Here is a 23,697-nt window from a genome sequence, read left to right as displayed (position 1 = left end):
GCCCGGGATTTGAATTTCCCGGGATTTGAATTTCCCGGGCTTTATTTGCATAAGCCGGCCGGCGCCATTTTTAAATGCTGGCTTGTTCGAACCCCGTGCCGCACGGCTACACGCGGCACGGGCTAGATAGTTCGAACTAGCAAGCCATTCCGAACTATCTGTACACCTCGTTCCACTAGCAAGCCATTCCGAACTATCTGTACGCCTCGTTCCACGAGGCGTACAGATAGTTCGGAATGGCTTGCTAGTTCGAACTATCTAGCCCGTGCCGCGTGTAGCCGTGCGGCACGGGGTTCGAACAAGCCAGCATTTAAAAATGGCGCCGGCCGGCTTATGCAAATAAAGCCCGGGAAATTCAAATCCCGGGCTTCATTTGCACGTTCGGTATGCATACATTACCCCGCTAGTTCGAACTAGCGGGGTAGTGTAGACATACCCTTAAAGACTCAAAATCAAGTTAGTGTGTGGGAAAAATGATGTATACTACAGCGCTTTTTTTATCCTATTATTATTATTGTTGTGGTGGTTTTAAAGAATCAGTAACAAGCAATACTCACTCGCAGGCCTGTCAAATAGCGCTCTAGTTTCTTATTAAGCAGAAAATATATGGCAAGAGTGTGGCTTGCCCTATTTGAGAGGACAGTGTTGATTACATCGCTATTCTTGTAGCCAAGCTTTTCAGTCATGTGGAGCAGCACACTTTGGCTGAGGTCTTCTAGGTGAATTCTACGCAAAGAAGAGACAGAACAAATTATTCAGACAACCCTTCAGATGAGACATTTAGGATGCTTGTTAGCAACAAGGACCTCTGCAGAGTATGCACTAGAGATCTGTAGGCCTTTATGGAGCTAGCTAATGCAAACATGACTAGTCTCACATTTCTGTGAAGGTAGCTCTAGTGCAAAAAGCGGCCAAAAACTATTTCAGTGATAAATAATACCTTCTGATACTTTAACTCAGCACACCTTCTTACTCAAGGGTTTTGGGTACAGTTTTCTCTGTGGCTTTCAGCCCTGCCACCCTATGCGGAATCCCCTTTGCATCTGCCAAACTAAAAAAGGTCAAGGCTAGTTACTATTTGGATGGTAGCATGCCAGCAAACAGCTACAGTATGCGCTGCAGGAGGTGACATCGATAATTAAATAAATGACATTCTTTCCTCTGAAACAGTAGTGAACCAATGGGCCAGCATGGTGTTAAGAGACACTTCAGTGCTGCAGACAGCAGAGTTAGCTTAAGACATAAAACTCAAGGTTTTGACCACTGTAAGTCATTAAACACTGCATGACATTTTAGAGGAGAAGAGCTAAAATCCAACATTATCTACATTCAAGCTCACCTATGTTTCTGTTATTTCTATTAGATATGATACTCTTCTTCATCTGCTATTGCTAACTGTAGCGTGGTGTTTCTCCTTGCATTAAGTAGCTAGCTAAAGTGTTTCATCCCATAGATGGGTGTATTTCAATAGTAGATTAAATGAGCTACAAGTAACATTTCAAGAGTAAAAAAAAAAAACCCAGAGGGGTAGCCATGTTGGTCTGTATCTTTAAAAAAAAGAAGTGGTTCTGTGGCACCATAGAGACTAAAATATATAGAATCACAAAAGTTCATGATTATATTTCAATAGTAGTTTGTTAAATCTGTAATGGGGTGCCTGTACTCCAGGGCTACGTCTAGATGGCTCCATCTTGTGCAAGAGAATATGGAAATGAAACAAAGATGTGAAATATTGCCACGCCTCATTTGCATACTTAATGAGCTGCCATTTTTGCGCAAGGGGCTTTTGCACAAAAAGGAGCCAGCTACACGGCTCCTTTTTGCGCACAACCCCTCTCTTACGCAAAAATGGCGGCACATTAAATATCCAAATGAGGCATGGCAATATTCACTGCTTCACCTCATTTGCATATTCTCTTGCACAAGAGGGGGCAGTCTAGAAGTAGCCAAGAGGAAGATTGAAGCTGCCACTGTCGATCTTCCAGGGTCCGAATTAGTGGTCAAGTTAAGACAGCTAATTCGAATTGAGATATGTCGATGCCAGTAACCTGTCCTGTTGATGCCAGTAACTCTTATTTCATGAGGAGTAAGGGAAGTCGGAGGAAGAGTGTTCTTCCTTTGACTTCCTGCAGTGTAGACAACACCAAAAGCTAAGTTAAGCTACTTCCAACTTCAGCTACGCAATTAAAGTAGCTGAGGCTGCATATCTTAATTCGACTTTGTCCCGCAGTGTAGGTGGAGAGCATTCTATAAAGGTAAGTTGTACATAAAATTTGGGTGTGCCTGCATGTGCTCTTAATAATGGATTTCTCTAAGTTGAGGAATGGAGTGCTGTAGCTTTGTGCAGTTATAACATCTTTAAGAGTGCACTGTATGGTCAAAATTTCCAAAGAGCTCATTTAGGCTTCTAAATGCACTGGCCAGACTTCCAGGTGTGCCCAGCACCCAGTTGTTCCCATTATTTTCAGAAATAATTGTTAAAAAACAGATATTCCTTGTTCCTAACAGCTATTTTAACCTTTATTTAGGTGCCTAACTAAGTACTGCTGGGTGCTTACTTTTTAAAAAATAACTGACTTGTTTTTAATATGTTCATCATTTCCCACCTCACTCCCTGCACTGTTATTTTCAATGTCTGTTACCATGAGATGGGGCTGGCCAAACCAGGACTCTATATATTATTCAAAATCTAGTCTGCTAAATATTGACTAGCAGATATTTGCCTTTTTTCATATGCTTATTAAAATTCAGTTTGAACCTAAGGACTGCTTTGGGGCTTTTTTAAAAGATGTCAATAGGCAAATTGTATCTGCTATTGTATGGTAAGTAAATCAGTCTTCTGAATAGCAAAAAGAACCCAGGCAATTGTTGTTTGAAATTTTTGTAAAATATAACATAATAGTTTGTCTTCAGAGAATTTCTTTAATAAAAGAAAGCAGGGAGAATTATTTTGTTATTTTATCTCTGTTTGACATTCTGCTTCCACCCGTTCCTCTACCAACTCCCTCTGTAAGGAGCAGTTAGTGATACCCATAAAAAGGCAGATGGGGTACGCATGAGTGCAATACATTGCTTTTTGTTAGTTCCATAAAAACAGCGGTTGGGACAAGAGTGGAGATTTCTTGGTGATTAAGTGGTGGATGAGTGTATATCCTGCTCACACACTCTGGCAGGCATCCAGAGAAACTCTTTCAAAGTTGGCGTTAATTGTGTTATTCCATATTTGCACCAATGTAAATGAAAGCAAAATACTGCCCTAAACATTTACAATCAAGAGGCTTTTTCTTATCACACTATAGTATAACAACTTGTAGATAGGTTAAGTCTGCAACCTAAGCTAGTTAAAAACAAAAAGGCACTATAGCCCAGAGGTAGAAAGGCAATACTCTATGTGACTTTAATCCTATGGAACTCTACTGACGTCAGCACAAAATGTGGGTCAAAGTAAACAGAGGTCTAATTTTCTCGTTTTTCAAACAGGCAAGTGATGAAAAAAATTGATTTTGTTCATACAGCAGAATCTCAGAGTTAGGGTTGTTCTTTCAAAAGTTTACAACTGAACATTGGCTTAATACAGCATTGAAACTTCCCTATGCAGAATTAAAATGCTGCTTTCTCTTTTTCTTTTTTTTAAGTAGTTTATGTTTTACATATGACTGTATTTGCTTATTTGTTTGTTTGTCTCTGCTGCTGCCTGATTGCATACTTCAGCTTCCAAATGAAATGTGCAGTTGACCAGACAGTTCCTAACTCTGAGGTTCTAATGTAATATTTATTGTTAGGGTGATTATTTTTTTCTTCAACTAAGGGATATGTTTTTAAACTAGAGTATGCAGAATACTTCCCCCCTCTTAGACGTTGGGTTTTATGCGCATGCCAGAGATTTTAAAATATATATAAGTACATTTACAAATAGAAAAGAGTTTGAAGTGAAATTAATTTCAAGCCTTCCTTTGTGTTGTTTTTGGTGATGATAAGACTAGGAGTGAGAGTATTAAGTTACCCACACAGCTCTCAGTTACATTTGCCTAACAGATGCCATGTTTAGTAGATTGATTAGACTCATTATGACAGTGATTTAATTAGCATAATGACTCATTCAGTTTACACTTATTTTCCCTTTCTTTAACACAAAATTTTCATATGTACCATACTTTAATACAGTCCAATGCACCAGGATTCCTCAAATCTGCTGTGTGTGTTTTGTTTTAGCTCAATTAGACTTTGTATCAGGACAAGAATGCTGAGACAATGACTCATCTCACTCTCTGCCACATCCCTTGTAAACCAACCATTCTTATATTCTTTTTTTATATTCCATGCATGTATATAGCCAATCACTTTTCCATGCACCACAACTCTGTGTTCCTCTGAATGCCAGTCTAATGATTCATTGTTTCACCAGATCTCTCTTATGAACTTCCTTTCCATGATAAAAGACCTCAATCTCACTCCATTTCTATCCTCCCACATTTTAAGAACTAGAAGCTGCTCTTCTCTTTGTGATTCTAGGCTTGCAATCCCTGGGCATAAGTCCATGGCTGGTGCTGAATTGTGTATTGCACAAAAGCTATTGCATGTTGACTAGTGGGTACATCCACAAAGGGGATTTAGACTCATGATTACAACACCTAACGTTTACATGTCCTGCCACATAAAAGAATCCACAGGCCAGAGGTAAGGACCCAGGCTTCCTACAGAATGCATGCAGAGAGTTATACGCTTAACAATGGGATTCACAAAAGCTACCACGCTGGGCCGCATAAGCTATCCAGTAGGAAATGCTGAGAAGGATGTGGCCTAAGCCCCTCCAAAGCAGATAGGTGGGCTGGTGGGATATGCCCATCTCCACTTAGGATTGTCATCCACGATCCCTTTCCTGGAGTTAGGTGCCTAAACAAGATCTGTCTGTTCCACAAAAATAAGGAGCAGCCCCCTATAATCTTCACACAGAGTGTGAGAGAGCCAGGTTCAAATCTTGCCCTCTGCCTAATCTGGAATAAAGGCCTGAACTGGAGTTTCACAGCTCCCGGGATCTAACCACTCAGCTACAGAGTCATTCTCAGTCTGTCTGGCCCAATGAATGTTTAAGTATATTGTATAAAAATTGAACAGAGTAAGCAAGAGAGACGCCCACCCCCGAATACTCTCAAGCTCACCCGGGAGGGGAAAAACCTGGGTTCAAGTCCCCATTCCATATAAGACAGAGCAGAGATGTGAATCTAGAGTTCTCACATCCTGGGTAAATACATACATCACAAGGGACAACACAAAGAGGAGAGGAGAGGGACACACTCCAACTCCTCCTCCTTTGATTGCTTTGTGTAAGGCCCAATCTGACAGACAGCCTTTGAAAATACCTACTGTCTCAGCCACTATGGATGAGGCATGAGCCAGACTCAGCAGCCGTTTAGCAGTGTCAGAACATAGCTGGCATTGTGCTTGCTCAACTGGTCAAAATTTAGATGCCACAGGAAGTTAGATGCTGACAGCATACACAGCCCGGGTTTTGAGGACATAAATATTGGATTTAGGTGCCTAAAGTGACATTTAAGCAACAAAGTCCCTTGGTGGATTTAGCTCTAAATGTACCAAAAATAGCATTCTTTTTTTTCCTGGCTGCATATAAACTTAGCCATGAGAGCTGTCATCCACCTGAACCTGGTCATATATCTGTATCTGTTGAGGTGTTTCAGGCAAGACATCTAAGCAAGATCATATAATTCAGATCCTCTCCATAATAGTTACCATAATAATATTGTGTTTATCATACAGAATCTGAGCTGGGGTTTTAGAAAGGCAGTAACTTCCAGTGTCATAGTATCATCACTCCACTGGCAAACTAAGGGGTGCCCAAGACAGATATACAATGCACTGCATCCATTAATTCTGAGAATATCCAAGAGTCAAATAAGTATGAAGTCTTGATCCTGGGTCACCATGAAGAAGTATGACATCCCTCTGCTAATTTAAGGAAGTAATTTTGAATTCTGAACTAAGAACTCTCTCAAAACTTATATCATCTCCCATTTTTTACAGACCCACTCCTGAAATAAGCATAGGCAGCCCTTACTAATATATGTATTCCTAGGAAAGTTCAATAGGACTTTGTTTTGTGAGTAAGGATACGCAGGATCAAATCTCCAATGTTTTAATGTGTTCTCACATTTCTAAAGTATTGTCTTCATTACAATACCTGTTTGGATAGGTGACATTATGTGGTGCTTTTCCAGGGTAATTCTCATTAAGCCAACGATTTGCTAAAGCTTGCTGGATGTTTGGTCTCTTTCCAGGATCTGGCTCTAGCAGAGCCTGTAGAAAGTTTATGGCCGCTGTGGATATATTAAGAAAAGACAATAGCTGTGTCACATGCTTTACAACTTAACTTAGCAACTGAGTTACTATGGTAAGTAACCTTACCAAAAATATACTGCAAGCAATGGTTTTCTTTATGATGTGCTCTAACATCCCCAAGAAAATTATCTGATAAGAAGTTAATCCATATGTAAAATAAGTAATGTTTTATAGAGTCATAAATGACAAGAAGGAAATTATTTGTGTGCTTTGACAGGAACCTTCATGATTCCAGAAAAAATTGCAGCATGATGAAAGGCATTTTTTCCAAATTAGACACAGACCCTGACCCTAGTCAGATAATGTTATTCTAAACAGGAGGATCACAACATGGAACTGATCTGATTTTATATTAGAAAGCGGGGAGGGGACTCTTTGATACAAATCTAATCTAGACACTTCCCTATGCAACATATTTCAATAGCACATTATCTGAGACAAACAGTAATAGATAAGAACACATGCCCATTGAAGACATCTGGAATTTTACTTGTCTAGAGATTTGGACCGATATTAAACATAATGAGAGAACACAGGCCCAATTCAGTAAAACACTTAAGCACATACTTAAGTCCTATTTATTTCAATGGAACCTAAGCACATCCTTTAAGTGCTTTCCTGAATCAGGGCCTTGATGTTGCAATGATTCTTCATTATTTAAACACTCCCTCTCAAACAACCTAACCTTATACATCCTTTCAGAAATTCAGCAGAAGCAGAATGTTAGAGGCCCAAGGTCCAATCCCAAACAGAACTTCATGGCTCTGTTTGAGAGGCTCAGCAGCCTCAGCTCCTAATAGCCTCCAAACAATGCCAGTCCTAGGTATCTTGCAGCATCAGGCCCAGGGGACCAAATTTGTTTCTCATTTAAAATGGTACATCCCTGCCAAAATCAATGATAGGGGTCTTTGACCCAATTAAAATAGAGCAGTAAACTTATTAAACTTTCTGTTTTCAGATGTGAACCCCTGTACTTCCATTGACTGCAACAGAATTGCAAGGGGGTATCTTAGAGCAGAACTGGGCTTACGTTTTGACTCCATTCCTTTCGAGTTTTTCATAAAGTGCTTTACAACATTCATTGACATTATGCCTCTGAGGTGGTTAGTTATAAGGAGAGATACCGTGTCTCACCCATGGCAAACAGGAAGTCAGTATCTGAGCTGGCAACTTATCTCAGTTTTGACTAGTTCTATATTTTAATCTCCAAACCATCCTGGCCAAATCCTGCTTTCTGCTTGTGCAATCCTATGGACTTGAATATGCCCTCTGCAATTCTTCATGGATCAGACACAGAAACCTAATATTGGAGATTTTTGTTAAGGTTTTATAGATAGGATCACGCAAATGCTTGCAGACAGCCTCACGTATGCAGAAATTAGACACATCGTATGCACCATAAAAGCCACCAAACGTAATGATTTGGCTGGCATTCAAGGGCTACTTATTAAGGAAAAAATAGTGTGCTGAGCTGCCAAGAATTCTGGATGAATTACACAGCAAATACCAAAAACAATGTACTCTCTTCTTGCTTGTAGACCTGTAATCTTGACTCCATGGATACTTCCCATGTGTTTGATGTCATTTTTTGTCTTTCGCTACTGAATCCATCTTTGAACTAGAACAGCAACAACATAGCCTCTTCACTTTTATCCAGAAATGCTCTACATGGAAAGCCATTTACACAGTAATCAATAGGCATCTTTGGGTCCAGAAACATAAAAGATAAGCTTCTTTATTCCTGTACCCTCCCAGGTGTAAGAAAAGCAGCATGTTTGCTCTCTGGCACAGAATGTAACAATCTGAAATGGGCATAAATGTTAACCAAAGATAAAGTGCACTTGTATTTAAAAGTCTGCAGTGTGCTCTTATCTGCCCCTTCCTTAAGTACATCATTGGTCCTTTAAGCATGCTCAGCTCAGGAAGTTAACATGAAGAATGATCTACGTGGGGGTCAGAAAGAGGAAATGTGTGGCTATGTTCTAGAGCAGATCACTACATAAAGTCTGATGGAAGTGGGAAATTTCTGTCATATATTTATGACCATGGTTACCAGGGACTTTCCTGACTTAGAATTGCTACCGAGTGGGTGTAGAAATTTAAATATTCCTGGGCCAGAGCAGGAGACATGAGGTATTTGGGAGGATAGCAATAAGTCATTCAGAACTGACTAGAACCAACCCATATTAATGAAGAATCCAGAAAGAAAACGGGAACCCCAGCTACTGAACAACTGGCACCTAAGGGTAGGAAGCTCCAGAAGGTGGAAGATGTGACCTCAGCAGGGCTCTCCGGGTCATTGTTCCAAAAGGGGATTGTTTCAAAAGATGTCAGATGGCCGTGTTAAGTGCTGAGTGATCAGAGACCCAGGAAGCTCTCACCTGGGACTGCGAGAGAAGGGACAAAGACAGAGAAAAGAAATCTTGATGGTTACCATAGCAGGGTGGCTCAAGGGAGCACTGGGCCGGCTATAGTTTTAACCTTTGCTTTTCTATGACAGCCCAAGGAATTCCCCATGCTGCATTCCTGTTGACTGATAAACCCTACTGTTTTGAAAAAGCTGTGTGATGTCACTGACGGGGTGCTTTGATCCCTGAAGAATGGAAAGCCTCTGGACAGGAATCTATTCCAGGTGGACTTGCTGGGAAGAGCTCACAGTGAAAAGAGAAAGTGTTGGAGCCCAGTGGCTAAGTCTTAGGGTACAGCTAGACTACAAGTTTTTGTCAGAAAATGGTACATTAAATGCGCTCTGCATTTTGCGTACCTTTTTCCAATTCTTTTGTCAGAAGAGGCTTTTCAAACATTTGGCCTGTCTAGAGTGGGCCAAATGTCAGAAACTCCCCCCTCTTTAGGAAGCCCCCTTCTTTCTCGTAGAATGAGGAATTCAGTCTTCCGAAAGAGCGCATTTGCTCTTCCGCAAAAAAAAGCGGAAGAGCAAACGCGTTCCATGGATGCAGTGGAGTTTTTTCAGGATATCTACGGTATCCCGAACCTCTCCCTCCTCCCCGCCACAGTCTAGCCATAGCCTAAGAGCCATTGAGGCCATGTGGCCAACACATAAGCAACAGTGCCCCAACCCCATTTCAGGATCTAGCACATTGAAGGGAGACTGTTTAAAAGCTGAGGCATAGCACAAACCCTGTGGATTCGTGGCACAAGGAAGGGAGAGTGGTCTGATATAAATCAGGACTAAATTCTATACGTGATGAGCCCTACCGACTTGAGGAACCTTTGCGTTCAACATCCTACAGAATCCAAGTAATCTGCTGGACAGGGCCCTGAGAGACTATCCAGTTTAAGACAGGCCTACAGCCATGAAGTTTACATTTGGTAGAACAGAGAAAAATATGATTATGCAGTTACCAGGTCACCTATACGTGAACTGCATTTTTGTTATTTCTATCTTCATAAATCATTAGCTAATGTGCTGTTTTAGCTCAGATCTCTCCTGACTTTTCCATATTTTCATATAATAATGTTCCAGGAATAGTAGGGAAGAACTTTAAACAAGTCCTTAAATCTTTTGGAACTTGATATTATGGCAGTTCCATGGGCACCCTACAAGCCACACGTCACGTTTCTTAGGTAAAGAATTCTCTGTTATCGAGAACAACAAATCCATTCAGCTTCCTCTTCAGCCCAATGACTATGATGGACAGGCTTCGCTTGTGGCAAAAATCATTCCACTGTAAAGACGAGATGCACTTGTCTCTACCTGAGCCCCCAATCCCTATGCACTAGTGCTGATGCTCTTGGCCTCTCTTTGCCCTCTGCTCCAGTTGTGGGCTTTCATCTGCAAGACTTCCAGCTGATGGGAGTCTTCCAATGGGAAGTCTCTCTGAAGAAGTCCTGCTGCAGTACAGAAGGGCACAGAGGGTATGTCTATACTGCAGCTGGGATTGTACCTCCCAGCCCCGGCAGGCAGACTTGTGCTAATGCCACTCGAGCGAGCATGCTAAAAATAGCAACATGGATGGATGTTGCAGCATGGACAGTCGCTCAGGTTAGCCACCCAATTCCAAGCCCCCTGATCCCGTAGACCTGAGTGTAAAGTGCTAGCCCGAGATGCCACCCAGGCCACAATGTCCACACTGTCATTTTTATGGTATGTCTAGACTACATGCCTCTGGCGACAAGTCATGTAGCACATTTCACGAGGCATAAGGGATTGGTCAGCAAAGGCTTCCCCAGCCGACTGATCCAGATCAGCTGATCGTCGGCACAGCGCGGCGGCCATGTTTATTTTAATGAAGAGGGGATTATTTAAATCCCTGCTTCTTTGTCTATGCCGGGTAGCCTAATCTACATGCCTCTGTTGCCAGACATACCGTTAGTGTGCCAGCTTGAGTTTGCCTGAGCCTGTCTACCCAGACTGCAATGCTCAGTCCCAACTGTATTGTAAATGTACGAAGAGAGAGATTCCTAGCACTGGGAGCAGCAATAGCATAAGAAGCAGAACCCCTTAGCTAAAACACAGGCGATTTTTTAAGGTAAGTTTAATAGTCTCTTAACTAAAAAACCAAAAATGGGCATAGCAATTCAGTTTTTGTCCCAAACACTTATGGGCTCCTCCTGAACACTTTCTGGCTCCCCAAGACTACGTCTACACTGCCAGCTTTTGCCAGCAGAGAGTATGCAAATGAAGCGCTGATTAGCATTTTGTCACACTTCATTTGCATAATCTATTCAAGCCATTTTTTATCTGAAGAAGTGGGTCTGCCCCACAAAAGCTCATCACCTAATAAACCATCTTGTTAGCCTTTAAAGTGCTACATGACTTTTTTTTTGTTTTACCAAGATCAGACTAACAAGGCTATTTCTCTGTTACTTTTAGAAGGAACATTGAACATCAACTTCAAATTCTGGCCCATGGTTTCCATATAGTTGGTTTGAGTGCTCAGGGTCACTGAAAATTTTCACCTTTGGGTAGAAGATTTGTTATTCCTTTGAGTGGCTACTTGTTTGAGGTAACTGACTTTGTGAAATTATATATTGACACAGCATATGCTGCACAGTTAAAGAATTTTCTGCAAATAATTTCTCCTCAAACTTCTATATGTATCAGAAAAATACAGTAAACAGTTACACGGCTAAAAGAAAAGGGTGGTCTACCTAAAGAGTTAACAAATGCAAAAATTTGCCAAGCAGAGGAAAAGAATAGCTGTTGCCTATTGACCCAAGGCCTAAAAGTGACAAGAACAAATGTCATCTTAAATCACAGTTTGCCAAACCAGTGAATGTGCAAGTCCACTGCCTTAAATCAAGAACTGAGGCATACTTTTATGTTCAGTAGGGTAAAGGCTAACAGCTTTAAGTCTGTTCCATTAATCTTCTTTCTCTGAAAGCTCACAGTAACTACTGTAACTCCCACTGGATACATAAAATGTTACTTTTGCTGTAGTGCATAATATCAGATAGCTACAAATTACACAAAGATGCATTTTTGGAAGAATTCTAATCTTTACAATAAAAATGAGTAATAGACAAAGCCCCCTAGTCCGAGAACACTAGAAACTACCCGGTAAGAAATAGACCTGCAATGGCGGAAACCTCTCTGAATACTAGGTGTGTACAGTATTTGTGTAAACCACATACCTTACTGGGTGTAGTTCATGTCCCATGTAGTGGCACTTAGACTACGTACAGAGAGAAAGACTGATGTTGCTCTAGCTGAGAGCAGAGTGGCCTTTTAGCTCAAGCAGTAGATAGAGGCTCATGCACTAAGCTGCAGAGGTCACACAATCGGTTCTGCCTGTTGGCGTTACATTACTACCAAATCCTGAGGTCAATAAGGGTACGTCTACACTCTACACTTATTTCAGAATAAGCTATTCTGGAAGAAATACTCCAAAATAGCTTATTTCAAAATAGTGTGTCTACACTGCAGGGAAACCTCAAAATTAGTCCATGCCAGGCTACCCTAATGTGGACGTGCTTCCTTGATTTAGAGCCCCATGAAGTATTAAGGAGTAATTACTTTGAATGGCTTTGGGGAGGAGCTATTTCAAAGTAGCAGCAGTGGAGTGTCCATACTACAGCTATTTCAAAATAGCTATTTCAGAATAGGTGTTATTCTTCGTGGAATGAGATTTACAGAAATCGGAATAAGCTATCCATTATTTTGAATTTATTTAGAAATAACAGAATTGCTGTGTAGATGCTCGCATTGTTATTTAGGAATAACGCTGCTGTGTAGACACACCCTAAAGCTATGTCTACACTCGCGGCTTCTTGCGCGAGTAATATGCAAATGAGGCTAAGCGTGGAATATTGCTGAGCCTCATTTGCATACCTAATGAGCCATCATTTTTTTCAGAAGAGGCTCTTGCACAAGGAGTGTCTACACTGCCCCTTCTTGCGCAATGCTGTTACACCTATTACTTAGCCTCATTTGCATATTACTCGCACAAGAAGCCGCAAGTGTAGACATAGCCTAAGAGTTTGCCTTTGTCTTCAAGAGGATCAAGATTTGGGACCTCATTGAGTACAATATGAAGCAGTAATTATAATCTTACTTACAACACAACTTATCCATTGGAGCTTTAGAAAGTGGACTAGGATATAAAAATAGCAATTTGTTGCAACACAATACTACCAGGAAGACTCTGGAATGGAAATAGCAAAGGCTCTGATTGTACCAGATATCTACTGAGCCTTGGAGCATCCCAGGTCACTCATAAAACACTAGCACATAAATCTCCAGTAGAAAAGGATTGCCTCATGCAGGTACCAGATGACCAAGGAGCAATGCTGACATACTCTAAAGGGAGCCTTCTTTAGTTTCCCTAAGTCAGAAGACAGAGGCTGGGATTCAGGGCCAGGAAAGCCTGGATGGAAGGGATTTAATAGTAAATACCAGCAATAATGTTTACCACTTCTGCAAACGTACAATAACTAGAGGGATTCTTCGGGCTCTTTTAGGTGCACAGGAATCTCCATGGGAGAAAAACAATTTTACAATAAATTAGGGGGCTGCACTCCCTCTGCTCGCTATGCTCGTCAACCCCCCTCTCTCTGGGGGTAGGCAGCCCCAGCTCTTCCCCTGGCTGCCAGGGTGAGGGGGGCTGGCCCGAGGCTGTATCAGCCCTGGCTCTCTCCTCCTGGCTGCTGGTGGGGGAGGAGGGGGCCTGAGGCCATGGTGCACCAGACCCAGCTCTCTCTCCTGAGCACTGGGGAGAAGGAAGCAGGGAGGGAGGAGGCAGGCAGGAGGCAGTGATGTCATGATGTCACTGTTTTTTTGAATATAGACAGAGATTTCTATTATGAATGGGAAGTAAGGATTTGTCTACAACTGAAATGATACAGCTGCACTGACGTAGTGCTTCCATGAAGACACTATCTGTCCTGATGGGAGGAATTCTCCCATGGAGGTAGGTAGTTTACCTCCCTGAGAAGTGTAGATTTTTCACATGCCTGAACAATGCAGTGATACTGACCTAATTTCCTAGTGCAGACCAAGCCTAAGTGAAATTCATGTAAACACCTGTAGGAGGCACTGTTCACCATTTTCCTGTCCCAGTCACCATTTTCCATCTTCTGAGTCCCTCCAATAACTGCACACATTCCATAGTCCCTCTTTCCAGGCTGCAGCATCAGACACCAATGCCTGATCAACAACTGATCCCCACTCAGGATTCCCCAACTGCACATCCCTACACTCCACCTGCTACCCAGTAACAATCCAGTACTACCTCCTCCCCTCAGTACTGTCATGTTTCTCCCTACTGAGCCTTAACTATCCTAACTCCCACAAACAGAGTGCTGATCCCACAATTTACAACGCAACATTCCCAACCCCCACCATAACATTCCCACATCGAGCAACTCCCTCCGTCCTCCACTTTGTCCCTTGACTAGCAAATATGGACAGTTCCTGATAAAAATATATAAAATGATAACTGATACAGAGAAGGCAGGTCAGGAGCACCTGCTCCTCCTCTCTGATATCTCAAGAACAAGGGGAACATTCAATGAAATTTGAAGGCTATTAACGCAGAACTGATAAAAATGAAATATTTTTTCATGGCATATTTAGATTGTGGAACTCTCTGTCACAGAAGATTGAAAATATTTAATTTGTTTTAAAATACATTTGTGTTTTGAGAATTAGAAGAAAGACCAAACTCTGACCAGGCAAATAAAACCTAAATGAAAAAACCCCAGGGTTTTTGACACATGCTGACACAATTTGTATTGAAGTTCAGCAATGATTCCGTTGCAAATGTCAGGGTGTATTATGGGAACAATTATTATTAATAATCATCATCCTATAATTAATAATAATCTTGTAAGATAATTCAGCTGAATCATTTCCAAATGAAAAATAGACAAGGAAACACACGAGGCAAAACAAGAACACCATACATTCCCCTTCAGAATACTGGAGCATGCTCATACTTCAGATTCATTACTACATTGTCCCTCCCTATCTTGTGTTCAAAAAACAAAGCTTTATGGTATTGTGACATATGCAGGTCTTTCTTAAACTATAATGAAAAAAAGACCTACATTCTTCCACAGTTAACACGTTATGCTATTGCAAAATCTTGAAGTCCACCGTTAAATGTAATGGTTCTTCCTGAATGAACGTGATAAGAGTTGGGGATGCTGTGTTACTTACCTGTGGAGAGTTGGGCAGGGAAGGGATTCATTTCTTTGTCCACCATTTTCTGGTACAAAGCTCTCAGACTGAATGGCTCCACAGTGAAAGGTAAAGTCCCAGTCAACATTGCATACATATTCACTCCACTGAAAAGAAAAGCAGAGAAGAAACAATTAAGGAACTAAAGGTTTACATAAGGAGTGTGGCAAGGCATGCAGAAAAGCATAGACTTAGTATGTAAAAATAATGTGCAACTTTCATTTCTCTGGGGTCTGTAGAACTTTTGCACTACCGCTGCTCTGCATGTGGCATGCCCACTGATGTCAGTGGGAGGTTCACATAAAGGTCCCGATCCAGAATGCTGCCAGTGGAAAGACTCCCATTGACTCCGGTAGACTTTGGATCAAGCCCATAAAAGCAGCTATATAACAAGAGCTGAACAATTCTTGGTATTCATTCCCCAAAACTTGGTTTACTGATGAAAACTCGGTTATGTTTCTTCTATTTCTCCTTACTCCTAAAAGATCCTTTAAACTGAATTATCTTTGAGAATTTACATTTTGCTGGCTCTCTTAAGCTTTGTCTACACTCAACAGTTTAAAGCAGCAGCACTGTAAACTGAAAGTGTGGTCACACCATGACCTCTGGAAGAGAGATCTCCCAATGCTCCTTGTAAACCACCTTCATGAGAGGAATAGTTAATAGCACTGGAAGTCACACTCCCAATACTATAGCTGCACTGGTGCTTTACATCTCTGTAACTTGCTGTTCTGAGGGGAAGGAAGGAGTTTCACACCCTGAGCCAGAAAGTTACAGCACTGCAAAGTCTAAATAACTTATGTGCAAAGCATAGAAATGAAGTCAGTGTATTATAAAGGTGTTATACTCCATAGCAATAATGTGGTCAGATACAGGAAAGCCTAGGAGCTAATTATATTTTTTCTTAAATAAAAAAAAATTAGCATAGAATATTTTTGCTGGTAAGGGTTATGGTTTAAGAGAATGGAAGCTTTCTAAGTGTCTGCATTCCAGTCACAGTAAGAGCGCCTGCATTCCACAATGCTGGTAACGACATCCCTGATGTGGACGGATGTACCTCAGCAGGAGTGAGATATTAAGTGGCTGCATGATAGTTTAGCTCTGGATCTCCTCAGACCAGAGACTATAAGTTAGGCTCCAATACGTAAAGCTCTAAAAAGTGGTTAGTTGTCAAAAGATATGACTGGATCAAAATTCTCTTTTTACTTTATACAGTGGACTGGGTAGCTTCCAGCCTTCATGCCAGAGCTGACTATATATAGTATAGAAATTTAGTGGAAGAGTTTGGAGAGCCTTAGGTATAAAAGGAATCTACATACAGTAGATTCTATGCCCTTCCGTGTAGAAACCATACCTTCCTCTGTATTTGTAAAATTCTTAGCACATTTTCAGCTCCTCCAAATCTAAATAATGCAAGTCCCATTTTCTAATCCAGGCTTCCCCCCGTGCCATAATGCAGTGGGCCATGCCACTCCTAGAAAGTTTGATTGATCACAGTAACCAAACACTTTAGTGTCTATGAGCTATGGTAAAAAAAATAAAAATAAGAAATTAGCTGTTACAAGCTAAATAACTCACATGGACCAAACGTCTATTTTGGGACCATATTTTTTCCTTGCAAGAAGTTCTGGTGCTGCATAGGCGGGGCTGCCACATTGTGTGCTGAATGGATCAGAGTAACCCATGATACCTGCACAGTTGCTCAAGCCAAAGTCTGTGAAAATAAAATAAATAATAAATACATACACAAATGCACTGAAACATTAAACAGCTATAGTTTTCTTAAAGACACATGCAATCTACTGCCATAATAAATCAACATGAAAAAAAATTCCAAGAGTTTGCTACTGTTATAGATTGAAAAAATAGAAGCTTTTGTCAAGTATGTTTTTAATTCACTGGACAAACAAAACTTAGGATACTTCTGTTGTCAGATGCACACTTACGATCACTTGATTTCAATGAGTGTTGCATGAATACAGCAAAGAGCAGAATTTGGCTTGAGTGTGACTGTGTATAGGGCAGAGGATGATCTTAAAATTGCCAAATATTTTATATTATTGCAAAATGTCCCTAAAAAGCAAAGTCTACATGTTACAGCTACTAAATCATGTAAATGAATCAACAACCTGAACAAGAGGTTTTGCTTTTTAGAACTGTCATGGTAATATAAAAACACAAGGCTGCAGAGTCAGCACTCTTACTCCAAAATGGCAAATGTGGAAAATAAAGGAGGAAAACAAATTTCAGTGTTTTTTGTTTAGATTTTTTTCCTTTGGTTGAAGTAACATATTTGAAGCTTTCAGCAATGCCTGATGTATCCATGTAAAGTTTCCATTTACATTAAGGTGTTTTCATTTGATTCAAGCTTCTTATAAATTCCCAGAATACATATAACACATATGGATGTCAGAGTGATTAAATGAAATCAATTTTAGACAGAAAAGCTAAATGATGTCTAGGAAAAATAAAAGTTATAAAGGTTACTATTTGAGCTGAAGTGTCTAAGTGCATGCATATGAATACTTTCCACTTGCCTGACTATTTGAGAGCAAGGAAAGCAGAAAATGCATGTACACTGTGCTACAGTTGAGCATACAAAATGTGCTGGAGGGAGTCTGCAGGAGCACATTGTTAAAACTGAAGGAAGAGTTAGGACTATTTGCTTGTGTCTGATGGAATCCTACTCTGTCTGGCTACTGATTAATCATCCCTGCCAGAGATCACTTATCTCTGGAGTTTATACAAATACTTCTGCATGTTCTTCTTGTTGTTACTGTTTTGTGCATGGACTGGACCAGATTACATCAAATGTAAGATAGTTAACAAATTTCTAGGAAGCATTCTGCCTTAGCCCCTAAAAGGTCTTCACCCTACCACTAACCTGTCCTTTCAGATTTCACAACTTTCACATTGTGCTTTACTGACAAAGTACTTAAGTCAGATTCTCAGCAGGCGTAAATCAGCAACACTCCACTACAGTCACAAGAGCTGTGACAAGATACACCGCCTTCAGATTTGAACCACTACATTTGTTTAAACCATAAACATGTCCAGGGAGTTTATTAAACATAAAATCGGTTTGCACAGTGACTTGGTCTCCTTCCTTTGCTGGGCTTACTGAAACAAAAGCACTTTCTTTGCAGAAAACAAAGGAATAGATTCCCTGGTTTTTCACTTCTCCTTTCTTTGCACTACCCAGAGGACTGTGTTGGACAGGGATTTTATCACAGACTAAAGGGGAACGTTTCTGAAGAAGCTCTTTGTTAAAATACTGGTAGTACCTACAATGTGCTTTTAAACAAATATTTACTTTTGAACTTAATAAGAGAATGTTATCGGCACTCACACTGATAATCATAATGCTGATATTACCTTTATTCAGTATCCTTTGTAACTTTTTTGCTGATTGCAAAATTAAGATCAAAGACCATGATTGGTTCCTTAAAGTAAATATTATGACATGGAAACTCCCTCACTCTTCTTGTTAATGCTCATCCAGGGAACCATCACACCGCACTTCTATGTTGTAACACCTTCAGGAACACAATCTTGAGCTAAGCATATAGGCTACTGATTAAACTAGGAGTGTTACAGTAATGGGAATGTTACTGAATAACAGGGCTGCTAGTATTCTCAGACATTGAATATAAGAAATTATGGGTTAAATTCAGCCCTTGTGCAAGCAGGCAGAGCTGCAGTAACTTCAAGGGAGTTGTATCCACTTACACCAGAGCTGCTTTTGGCCCATTATTTCTTGAACCAAATTCCAAGCTGTGCTCTCAAAAATGCCCAAAGACCCAGGACTAGCAGTATGATTGTGTCTTTATCAGATACCTGTGATCAAGGGCTGCTGGATACAGAGAAGCACATTGTTTCACAAAGACCTCAAAAATCCTGATGTGCTCTCAGATCCGAGTCTTAGCAGGCAGCGGAATGGGGAGACACTTAATGCAATAAAAGGAATACATATAACAATGTAACCAATGTATCTAACACAAAGCACTAAACACTTCTTTTAAATCATCTTAATATGTCGCAAAAAAGAACCAACACAGTGGGAAACCATCATTTTGGCAGTCAAGACGGAGAACAGGACTCCAGGAATTAAGCTCCCATTTGTATGCATGGATAAGCAGAGGTGTTCTGTTACAGAGATAAACTGTATTAAGTCCCTTGGGGCAGGGACTGTCTTTGTCTGTGTTTCGTATAAAGCCAAACACACTGGGCACCTAGTACGTAATGCAACTCTTATGCTGGTCAAAGTAAAAAAAAAAAAAATGTTGTGGTTAACTGGAGAGCAACGAAAGTTCCTGTTTACTCATTCATTCCAATGGGAACTGAATTCCCCCAGCCCTATTCCACATCAGACTGCAGTCCATAACCCACAGATCTTATCTTAACCCACAGGTTATCTTAGCAGCAGGAGATCAATGCATACTCATGCATAGAAAGGAGCCCTTCATTCTCGAAATCACACTTTTTGCCACTCAGAAGCCTTGCAGGGGGCATCCGTACAATGACAGCCTCTGCTGAAAGACCTTTCAGGGGTATGAAGATACAACATATTCCATTATCATATATCATATAAACAAGAAAGTGTGCAGAGAGACAGGGAGGGACAGAGTCTCTGGTCCCCTGAGGCCATTCTGTGCTGCACAAGCAGCATAAGTCAGCCTTAAACCAGCCAAAGATACCCGGTGGAGAGTTTCTCTTGAATAGTTCTCTGCTCGCAGAAGGCTGACAGAAAAAGCTCTGCTGCCAGTTGTCCCCTTTAAAGGAAATGCAGGGGCAGGAGGACACATAGCACAGATCTCCACTTCATTCAATGCTCAACTTGGTATAAGTTAGAGCTACCACTGGACCCTAAGCTGCTCCAGGGTTGGGGTTCCTGTGATCCCCTTTTCTGTTCTGCCCAAATGTAGCTCCAGTAGAATGATAAATCAAAACTATAAGGCAGTGGGTCTCAACCTTTTTTTCCATTTGTGGACCCCTAAAACATTTTAAATGCAGATGTGGATCCTTCTAGAAGTCTTAGTCATAGTGGGTCTGTGGACCACTGCCATAAGGGTTTCAGAACGCAATTTTCAGAAACACTAGTCTATGTGCTGAGACAATATGCCAATTTCCTGCAAAATCCTCACCAAACCTTACGGAATTAAGTTCACGTATTAGGAACTCATTGTATTAAGAATATTTTTGTTTTAGTGGGGATTGCACGTAATTTGTCTAGGACACAGGGCTAATCCTAACCTTCAGAGGGTTAAGTCAAGAATGGGCTGTTAGTTGAGTAGGTTTCGGGGAAAATACTTGGGAAGAGGGAAATGGAAATGCCCACCTCCTGACTTGATCTTTTGGGTTTCGCCATCGGGATGGGACCTTTGTCTACAAATCACCTATTCTCAGGATCTAAAGACCCAAAGGACAGAAAGGACACACAATCATGGAAGGGCTTGTTCTGGTTAAAAGACGTTATGAACGGATAACCACAGGAAAACCCCCGAGTAAGGTCTGAAGGACTGTTCTGTTCACCAACCAAAGCCCTTGTTGGAGGGAGGAAATGATCTCTAGTAAGCTTATTAGTATGTGTATGGGTTCTTTTACTGTTTTTAACCCCTGTTTCTGCAGTGCTTTTACCTTGAGAGTAAATGTGCTCAATTAGAAAGAGCTGTGTAGTAACTACATGTGGCAATTGCACTGTGTCTTGTCTCTGAAGAGTAAAGTTAAGCAGGCTGGATTGGGTGCCTGACTTTGCTGGAACAAAAGACAGAAATATGTGGCACTTTAAAGACTAACAAGATGGTTTATTAGGTGATGAGCTTTTATGGGCAGGTGGCCCTGTGGCCTGGAAATACCCTCATCAAGAGCAAGAGACATATGTCTCCACCTAAGAGATTCAACAGCCTGACTGTGGATGCCCTTGCTGGACTATTCGGGGGGGAGGGGAGAGGGGATACAAGTGATTGCCAAGATATCAGGATCAGTCACTACAGGTGTCACATAAAAAACTGTTCATGTGAGATGCGCTGGCCAATAAGTTGGTGGATATCTGTTTTGGATTGCTTCATCAAACTGTGACCTCAAGTTAATTAAATCTGAGGGTTTCCTTAAAGAATGGGAGACTCTGCAACAATGGGTTTCAGCTGATTTCTGATATAATGTAGCTGTTTGGATTGACGGCAAATTTGCTTGTACTTTTAGTCTAAAACTATTAGTCTAATAAACTATTAGTCTAATAAAAAGTTTATGTTCTATAACATAGAGTTGGACAATAAGGTTTAATTGACTTGTTTTAAAAAACACATACTGAGAACAATCTGCTACTGTTAAAATGCTGTCATTTGGGAGGACTAGAGGACAATTTATTTTAATGCTAGCAAGTCTAAGAAAGATCTAAACATCTCCTTCCTTATCCTTCCCACACCACCCACTTTGAAGAGACCTTACTGAAGCAACCAAGACTGTGGAAACAGTTTGGAAACTTTTTCTTTTGTTTTGGCATACCAGTTTTGTATTGTATATGAATCATCTGACTGTCTGTATTTGGATGTCAAATATATGTACTGTTGGATAATCAAACGCCGAATAACAAGAAAGTTATAGAAATTCTTTAAATCCATCAAATGTTCTCATTACAGTGCTACAAACCATCTGGTCTCACTTCACTGCTAAATTGAGATAATGGGTGCTATCCATCATTACTGATGAATGAATCATGGTAAAATATCAATATCCTCTTAACCTGCAATTCAGGCAATGCAACATTTTGTTTTGCTATTATCTTTCCAGAGTTACTTGATTCACTACAATGTAATGACTAAAAAGTCATGGGCATTTTTCAAAACACCAAATTCCTAAGTGGATTTTGGATATTTTAAAATACATTAGCAATCCCTTCTTGTTTGCACAGAGCTGTGTATTGTTCATGCAGATGAACTGGCTCGCCTTTTGACTTAAGTGTAGTCAGGTAGGAGATGATGAAATCTCTCCATCAAAGAAAGAGTAAAAAGAAAGCATTCTAGTCTCTAAGTAGGCAACCAAGACACTGCGGATGGCAAATGTGTAGGCATGGAAATAAATATAAAACAGATGTTCTTTAATAAGGGGCATATTTTCCTTTCAATGCCCACATTAACATTAATGGGAATTATACACAGGCAGTGAGAGACAAATATATTCAGAGATGATTAATTTACAATGTCTGTAGAACTTGAATGAATTGAGCACTGCATACAATGGGTACCTTAATACAATCAGGAGTCCATTGTTGATTTTATTTTTTTAAACACACTTCTAAATCAATTTCTCATCTGATGTTGGAAATGAGTTTACTGTATATAAACAGATGACCAAATGTTGCCAGCTGTTGTGTGTGTGCACAGCTCCTGCCAACTTCAGCAGAAGTATGTGGATTGGGGGCAGAATCAAGCACTTAATAAATATGGAATTAATGGTGTAAAACAAGTTATTTTTTTGTGGGGTCACTTCTGCAACCCTTACTCTGGCAATGCTCCCATTGATTTCAATAGGAGCTTTGCCTATGCCAAGGCTGCAGGATTGGGCATTTAATAAATAAATCTTGAATTCACTGGAACATTTTTCACAGTGTGCTTTCAGCAACAGCTTGGATGCTATTTGCACTCTCTTAGCATCTCTCTGTAACACCATTATGTGTTGTCACATGGAAAATGGTGATGAAGACTCAAACATTCCCTTTATACAACTGCACAGGTTTCAACTATTGGAATTGCTAAAAGGGTTTCATACCAATAAGTTTGATATTGTTGTCTTCATCTAGCAACAGATTTTCTATCTTCAAGTCTCTGAAAAAAAAAAAATTCTGAGTGAGCATCTGAACAGATGAAACTTTATCATTCTCAACCATTTCTTTAAAAGATTAAGAAATAGTAACAGATATAATGAATTATGGAAGCAGTGGACATGGTTTTACACTTAAAGCATTTTGTTACATATAAAAAAACAGTGTCTCCTCTCCAAAATTACTGCCCTTACCCATTAGGCCTTAGATAGCTACATCTCATTTCCTCATTGTCTGATTACCTATATAAATGGACATTCAGAAAGGCTGTCGTATACGCAATAGCCAGGTAGATGGTGACCAATAGGAATTAACAGGAGCAAAACACCAGGAAAAAAAGTTGAAGTTAAGAGGATGTTTAAGATTAAGACAAAGTATTAGCGACAAAGATTTTTAAAAAAGAGAATTGATAAGATTAGATGAAAGCTGAAAATCAGTGAAAAGCAGGCAAAACGCCCACAGAAGGAATAAAAAAGTCACAAAATAAATTAGAATAATGAGATAAATGAGTGAAAGAATAGAAAGACTAAAAATAAATATAACTAAAGACATGTAAAAGTTAAGAAAAATAAAAACAGATAGAATAAAAGTGTCAGACAGAAAGAAAAATAAAGTAACTAAAAATAGGCTGTACCATAGAGTGCAGTCAGACCTGGTTAATCCATACTGTTTACACATGTCTGCTTTCTCAACAGATTTACCAGTAAGTGGTTACTGATCTAGTAGTCTTTATATACCACTGATTTTTTAATCTGAAAGTTTTTAAAAATGCAGCACTGCAAACTAGATCAGAATACTTAGAGCTTGACTTCACCTGAAATGCTAGGAGTGTCCATCCCTAGCGGTGTTTAAGTCTCAGCTTGACAAAGCCCTGGCTCGGTTG

At 40.3% G+C, this 23,697-nt stretch overlaps 1 protein-coding gene across 1 annotated transcript in view; it reads right to left on the bottom strand.

The window, feature by feature from the left end:
- Nucleotides 1-23,697, bottom strand: part of HUNK (hormonally up-regulated Neu-associated kinase) — an 89,495-nt gene that overhangs the window by 18,101 nt on the left and 47,697 nt on the right. The window contains exons 3-7 of the mRNA XM_075910712.2: nt 22,763-22,818; nt 16,574-16,709; nt 14,975-15,102; nt 6,197-6,332; nt 558-726 (exon numbers count right to left, since the gene is read on the bottom strand). Of these exons, the coding sequence (XP_075766827.2) occupies nt 558-726; nt 6,197-6,332; nt 14,975-15,102; nt 16,574-16,709; nt 22,763-22,818 (625 nt within the window). The remainder of the gene's footprint in view (nt 1-557; nt 727-6,196; nt 6,333-14,974; nt 15,103-16,573; nt 16,710-22,762; nt 22,819-23,697) is intronic.

This window comes from Pelodiscus sinensis, chromosome 1 (assembly GCF_052426305.1).
Source record: "Pelodiscus sinensis isolate ZL-2025 chromosome 1, ASM5242630v1, whole genome shotgun sequence".
NCBI classification, from domain to species: Eukaryota; Metazoa; Chordata; order Testudines; family Trionychidae; genus Pelodiscus; species Pelodiscus sinensis.
This window is presented reverse-complemented; position numbering and strand designations above follow the sequence as displayed.